This window comes from Mangifera indica, chromosome 11 (assembly GCF_011075055.1).
Source record: "Mangifera indica cultivar Alphonso chromosome 11, CATAS_Mindica_2.1, whole genome shotgun sequence".
NCBI classification, from domain to species: Eukaryota; Viridiplantae; Streptophyta; class Magnoliopsida; order Sapindales; family Anacardiaceae; genus Mangifera; species Mangifera indica.
In genome coordinates, this window is record NC_058147.1 from 1191436 (window position 1) to 1198517 (window position 7082).

Sequence of the window (7082 nt, forward strand, 5' to 3'; positions counted from 1 at the left end):
TTGCTGGCATTCCCTTGTTTTGACCTCAGCCCTTTAAATAAAAGTTTACAAAACTCTCAAAAACACCCCCTCACTGACGCACGTTCTCGCCGCCGACAACAGTTGCCGTCCGCAGATGAGGAAAGAAAGCCCACCTTCATCGGTCTCCACCACCGCCGCCGCTTCCAAACTCTTCACTGTCTTCGAAACGAAACCGTTAGTTGCTACATTACTAGCCTTGACACTCGTTATGCTTATATGGAATCTCCCTCCGTATTATCAAAATCTACTCTCTACGACTCGCCCTTGTTCAGCCCCACCAACTCTTTCAACTTCTATTATTAGTAATACTACTTCATCTTCTTCCACAACTAATTTCATTGCTTCAGTTAATTCCTCCTCACCGTCGCCCGGTTACTCCGCCGCTCAGAAATTCTCCACACAAATGCCCATCGACCCCAACAAGAGAGTGTTTCAAGCCTATGGCAACGCTGCAGCTCTTTTTGTTCGGATCGGTGCTTACAGAGGCGGTGAAAGGACGTTCGCTGTGGTTGGTCTCGCTTCTAAGCCCATTCATGTCTTTGGTCGTCCCTGGTTCAAATGCGAGTGGATCTCTAATAACGGTTCTTCTGTTCGAGCTAAAGCTTATAAAATGCTTCCCGACTGGGGCTACGGTCGCGTTTATACAGTTGTTGTGGTTAACTGCACGTTTGCTGTTAATCCCAATTCCGATAATTTAGGTGGTAAGCTTATGATAAATGCATACTACGGTGAGTCTCAGAGGAAGTACGAGAAATTTACTGCTTTAGAAGAGGCACCGGATTCTTTCAACATGTCTAAGTTTTATCCGCCTTATCAGTATGAATATTTGTACTGTGGTTCGTCTTTGTATGGAAATCTAAGCGCTTCTAGAATCCGTGAATGGATGGCTTATCATGCCTGGTTCTTCGGACCCGGTTCGCATTTTGTGTTCCATGATGCTGGTGGCGTGACTCCTGAGGTCAGGGCGGTTTTGGAACCGTGGGTGCGAGCTGGGAGAGCCACGGTTCAGGATATAAGGGCACAGGCTGATTTTGATGGCTACTATTATAACCAATTTTTGGTGGTGAATGATTGTTTGCATCGCTACCGACACGCTGCTAATTGGACATTTTACTTTGATGTGGATGAGTATATCTACTTGCCTTCGGGGAATACTTTGGAATCTGTTCTTAAGGAGTTTTCTGATTACACCCAGTTCACCATTGAGCAGAACCCAATGTCTAGTAAGCTCTGCTTGAATGATTCCACTCAAGATTATTCCAGGTATCTCAATTGCTCCATCTTCCTTAACTTAATTTATTGGTGAAATTTGGAAAGTAGATGTTATTGTTGATAGTAAATGAAAGTTGCATCAATTGCACCTTCTGTGGGGTCGATTTTCAGATAACAGTCATTGGTACTTGTATAAGATCTACTTTCAGTAAATAACTTATAAATTTGATAAGTTAAGGATCAAAATGTAGGCATAGTTGTACTTCAATTTGTATTTATGAGAGTATCTATTAGTCATATGTTTTTGGTTTTTGCAATTTTAGGCAATGGGGATTCGAAAAGCTACTGTTCAGGGAATCGCGAACCGGAATTCGTAGGGATCGGAAGTATGCAATTCAGGCTAAAAATGCCTTTGCAACGGGAGTGCACATGTCAGAGAATGTGGTTGGCAAGACATTGCACAAGACAGAAACAAAGATCCGATATTTTCACTATCACAATACCATAACAGTACATGAGGAACTATGCAGGGAATTGCTCCCTCAGTCGGCCAAGAACAGTGTGACAAATTACGATAACCTTCCATATGTTTATGATGACAATATGAAGAAACTTGTCAACACTATCAAGGAATTCGAGCGCAAAACCATCGGAAATGTACAGGGGCTTTTATGATTAATTTAGCTCAGAGTGATGCCAAATCCCACCAGCATCATTCATCCCCATGTATGTGTAGTGTGGCATACGTTCTTATAATTCCTGATCTGGGTTGCTTAAAGTTCACTCCTCTTTCCTGGATGGCATGAATGACCAGAAACTGATGAAAAAAATGGAAAGGGAAAGGAGGTTCCTGGGTCCAGCTATATTGCTTTGGTTTGTCTATAAAGGTGAGTGTCTTACTTGTACCATTCGGTTCATATATTTTTCTTTTTTCCTTTAATAATTTCATTTAATTTATATACAGTTGAGACTTTGTAATCTTGTGACATTTTTTAATCTTACCGTTAATGAGAAGCAGTAGGTTTTAGAAAGTCCTATTTTGATGATCAAACTAAGATGCCTGGACGATGAGAAATAGTGATGATAGAATCATAAAGGTAGATGCTGTGTAATGAATGATGGGGACACTTGTTTCCTAAAATTCATTTCTAAAGAAAAAAAAAAGCTTAGGAGTGATAAGACATATAATTATAAAGCAGAAGGAATAGAGAATGGTAATGGGAAAAGTGATATATTGGAACATTACAGTTTACATTCCTCTTTTCTATCTTTCAGCTCTTTATTTTTACCATTAGATGTACAATTCATGAACTTTTTTACCATGGAAAACACTACAGAATTTCAGGTCCATTGTACGTCTGTTTAGTAGTATTAAAGGTTGATTTTTCTTTTTTCCTCTTTTCTGACTAGATTTGCATGTGGGTCTAAAATTGCAACAGTACAAGACCCACATGTCAGCTCCATAATGTTTGAATAATTCATGTAGTGATAATTTTATCTAGGTGCTCTGTAGACGTCCTCCAGTCCGACACTTGCAATTTCAGAAAGGGAAAACAACTATTTCCCACCCAACTTTTAAGTCATTCTCAAACTTATATCTACCGGAGATGAAAAACCCCTATTCTCACTCATAGGTAAACTTATATTAATTTTCTCTATTAAAGGAAGGGGTAAAATAGTTATTTTACTGTTTATATTAAAAAATTCTAAAGTTGATTCTCCTCGTCCCCTAAGTTTTAAAAACTAACATTTCATTTTTACTTAAAGTTTTTAAACTTTGAAAAGTAATATTTTCACCCTCAAACCTAGGGTTTACACATTTTTTAAAACTCAGTCGTCCCCTATATCTTTCAAAAATAACAGTTTCACCCTCATTCTTCAATTTCATCTTTCGACGTCTTCTCTGACCTCCTCCTTCTCCTAGTGTGACGATGGTGGTGTGATGAATAAATTTTCATCTCTTTGTCGCACGGTGCGACGAAGAGATGGATCTCTTTGTCGTACCACCGTGCGACGAAGAAGTCTCTCTTTATCGCTTCACCCAAACGACGAAGGACAACGCTTCGTCGTCCTTCGTCTGTTCTTTCAGATCTTGACGACGCTTCTTCATCCAAATCTGAGTAACGAAGGGTCGTCCTTTGTAATCGCAGATGGGAGATCGGTGAAATGCATCGGTCGTCGGAGGTGGCCAAAGAAGGAAGCAAACCCTAAGGGTGAAATCTAAACTTTTCAAATTTTGAGGATGGGTTGAGATGTTAGTTTTTAAAACCTGAAGGGGGGAAATGATGAAATTTTAAAGTTTTAAAGTTTATAGATAAAATGATAATTTTACTCCTGTCTCTAACTGAAAATTTAGATAACAGTTTGGTCATAAATGAGAGTTTAGATTTTTCATCTTCTATGGGTATGAGTTTGAAATTAGGTTAAAAGTTGGGTGGGAATTTCAGAAATATATTAAGAAAGTGTACAGCCGGAGAAGGCAGAATGCACGTCTTGTTAGGTGGCTTGTCATACAATATTGGTGGAACCAACCAATTATTTCTCGTCTTGATTTGAGATGCTTACTTTTGGTCCCAAGCTTACTCTGTTATGGACTTTAATTGACTTGATATATCACATGCTTGTAGGAAAACTTATCTCCCAGGGTGGAATGGAAGTCCAAGCTCAAATTTGATAATACAAAACCTTTTAAATTCAAATTCTAACTTAAACTCGCTTAAACTAAATTTGGTTGAGCCAAGCTTAAGCTAGTTCAATTAATTTACATCTACCTAATTAAGTTAGAAAATACAAATATAATCGGTCAAAGGATTATATCCCACCCAAGTTTTAGTACATTCTTAAAGTCGTATCTACAATGTTTAAAAAAATTAAAGTCTCACCATAAGTTAACTACTATTGGAATTTTTTATTAGAAATAGGGGTAAAATTATTATTTTACTAATAATATTAAAAAATAAAATTTATTATATTTCTTCCCTTGAATTTAAAAAACTAACAACTTCACTCTTGTTTAAAGTTTTTTAAGTTTGAAAAGTCATATTTTACCCCCCAATTTTTTTCTTCACCCTAAAGTGTTGGCCAGTACACAGAAAATGCTCTAGAGCAGATCTCTTCATCGGATACAAAGAGATCTGATGACGAAGAGAAGATCTTAACAAATTTCTCTTCAATAATGAGACGAAGAGATTTAGAGATCTCCTTGTCTCCAAAAAAGAGATATGTTTCAGATCACTTTTTGTACATTGGCTAATAGTTTTAAGGTGAAAATGGAAGGTCATTAATGTCAGAGATAATGGTCAAAGGAGTAACGAAAAAATTTTGAGGGGGTAAATATAAGTTTTTAAAATTAGAAAACTTTTGATAGAGATAAAACTGTTAGTTTTTTAAATTCTATAAATGTGATTTTGAGAAAACACTAAAATTTGAATGTGTCATAGTCCTTTGGCCAATATAATTATTTGGATGTGGATAGGATATTTTTTATTGTAATTAAAGGTAATGCTGTAGGATGGCGTAGTAGATTAGGCAACTAATTCTGTATTTATCGTTTGACCTTTACTATATCCTGGCATACAAAAAGATGAAATTTATTGGGACGATCCCTGCGTTTGGCCAGACTCCAGGCGTCTTTTACGTTTTTTCAATTTTGCATTCTTCTGTGACGGTGATGAACAAACAAAACTGTCTTTGTTTGTTTCCATGGAAACTGACCCAAGTTGATTATTCAAGTGTGTTTGGTAGATACCTGATCCAAGTTAGTAGTGATTGATTGGATTTTTCTTCTAATCTTGAGCGGGTAAGTTGTATTTTGTCTTAGATCTTTTTTAGTATGAAAATTACTACAAACTGAGTGTTTGAGCGCCTTCAGAGAAGAGAATAAAAAGTTAGAGCCAAATTGAGTTACTCTGGTTATCTATTCAAATAAATTAAACTTGAATTGGGATAGATAGTTCAATTCGAATTTAAATTAATTTAATTAATATAAATTGAGTTGTTAGTAAATTATTAATGGATTTTTTTTTAATAATTTTTTTTTTTATGATTCTTAATTTTTATATTTTTGATAATTTTTTTTCTAATGATCCTCTATTTTATCTGATGTCCTTCCTTCTCATCAAATTGAGCAAATTTAAAGTAAAATTTTTAATCATAAATTGATTTTTGTTTGGATTTAGTTTAGCTCTATTCATACCACGCATTAGAGTATTTGAAACTAGGGAGATTGGGACAAAAAAGGCCTTGTACCTCCAATCAAATCAACAGTGTGCAACAAAACAATGTCAAAGCAGGACTGGAGCATATACCCCACAGCCTCCACTATATGTGGCGTGTATTGCTTGCCATGTTGATTTTATGAGCTCAAATAGTTGATGATAATCATTAAAATTAATTGCGTTGGTGGGTGGTCTTCTCATCATAAACATGGAATGGGCTGTTGAAACAAAACAAGCCAAGAGTCAGGTGGGCTGGGCTGGGTTGCGCTGAAGTTTATCCTAGTTTGCCGATTCTCACCCTGGCTGCCTTCCATCTTAAACTATTGACTGAAATAAGGACCGAGCTCTCCTCCAAGAGTTCCGCCACGTTACTTTTTCAGGATGGACTGAATTAACTTAATTTGAATAAGTTAATTTTAAAATTAGAGTTCTAACATTATAATTTAATTTGAGATTAATTTGTTTATTAATTTAATATCATTATGCATTCTATGGATGATACTGTTTATATTACTGACAATAACACTTCAAAATGCTAGACACAAATTCAAACGAATTTGAATATGAATTCAATATAGATTCAATTTGAGTTAAAGTCCACCCAAGGCTCGATTTAGCTTGAATTGAGTTTAGTTCAGATCGAATGCACCTTAATTATTTTATGGGCATTAATTAAAATATCAAAATTTTGAAGCTATATAAATAAAATAATACTACATATACAAACAATATATATTAACAAATAGGTAATATTGTATGTGTACATAAATTTTATTAACTTATCTTTACAATTTAATGTGACAGTTTGTTAATAGTAAAAAAAAATATACAATCGTATCACCCAATCTATTATTGTATTTATTTATATAATTAATTTTATTTTATCCGTATATCCAAATAGCTCGTAACTTTAGACAAATATAATCTACTAACTCAATTAAACATAATTTTTTCTTCATTCCTTGCTTCAACCAATACGTAAACTAAATTCTCAACCTAATCAATTTCTAATTCTTATTTTAAATATCTCAATCTCTAACTCTCATTCGTAATATTTCGCACATAAAATCTGAAATCAAACAATAAAGATCTTGAAAATGGGTAGTACATTGAAGAAGAAAACCTTCAAAGACATACAAATCTTTACTTCTAAAAATACGAACTTTGAACTACTGAGATTTTGGCCATAATTTATACTAAAGATTGGGAGATGGAATTTTGTTGAATGTGAAGAATAACTTCTGAGTTTATATATAAGGTTAAATTTGTCAAACTATTTTATAAATATAGAAGTCAACTAACTGTTTAATTTTTAAAGAGCCCCTCTTATTTTAATTAATATCTCTTATTTTATTAGCTTAGATTTAAATTTATAAATCTTCACATATTAATAATTTATTTTCATTTATAAATTATTACTAGGGTTTTGAATCTTTGCATGGCTCATTTGGGATGAGTGTGAATAAATTTTAGTTTACTATTAATTCAAATTAAGATTTAAATCTAATTTTAAAAATAACATAATTTTAAATTCGATTTTAATTTATTTAAATTTAAATATTTAAATTAATTTAAACCCAATTTATTTATAAAAATAATTAAAACCCTTAACTCAACCTAAATTCATCTACA

General features: G+C 34.1%; 1 protein-coding gene across 1 annotated transcript; it reads left to right on the forward strand.

Annotated features, from left to right (window-relative positions):
• The first annotated feature begins 14 nt into the window (after positions 1-14).
• On the forward strand, positions 15-2264 carry LOC123228995 (galactan beta-1,4-galactosyltransferase GALS1-like). Its single transcript, XM_044654535.1, has 2 exons — positions 15-1284; positions 1557-2264. The coding sequence occupies exons 1-2, from the start codon at positions 116-118 to the stop codon at positions 1906-1908; spliced, it is 1521 nt and encodes a 506-aa protein (XP_044510470.1). The 5' UTR covers positions 15-115; the 3' UTR covers positions 1909-2264.
• The last annotated feature ends 4818 nt before the right edge of the window (positions 2265-7082 follow it).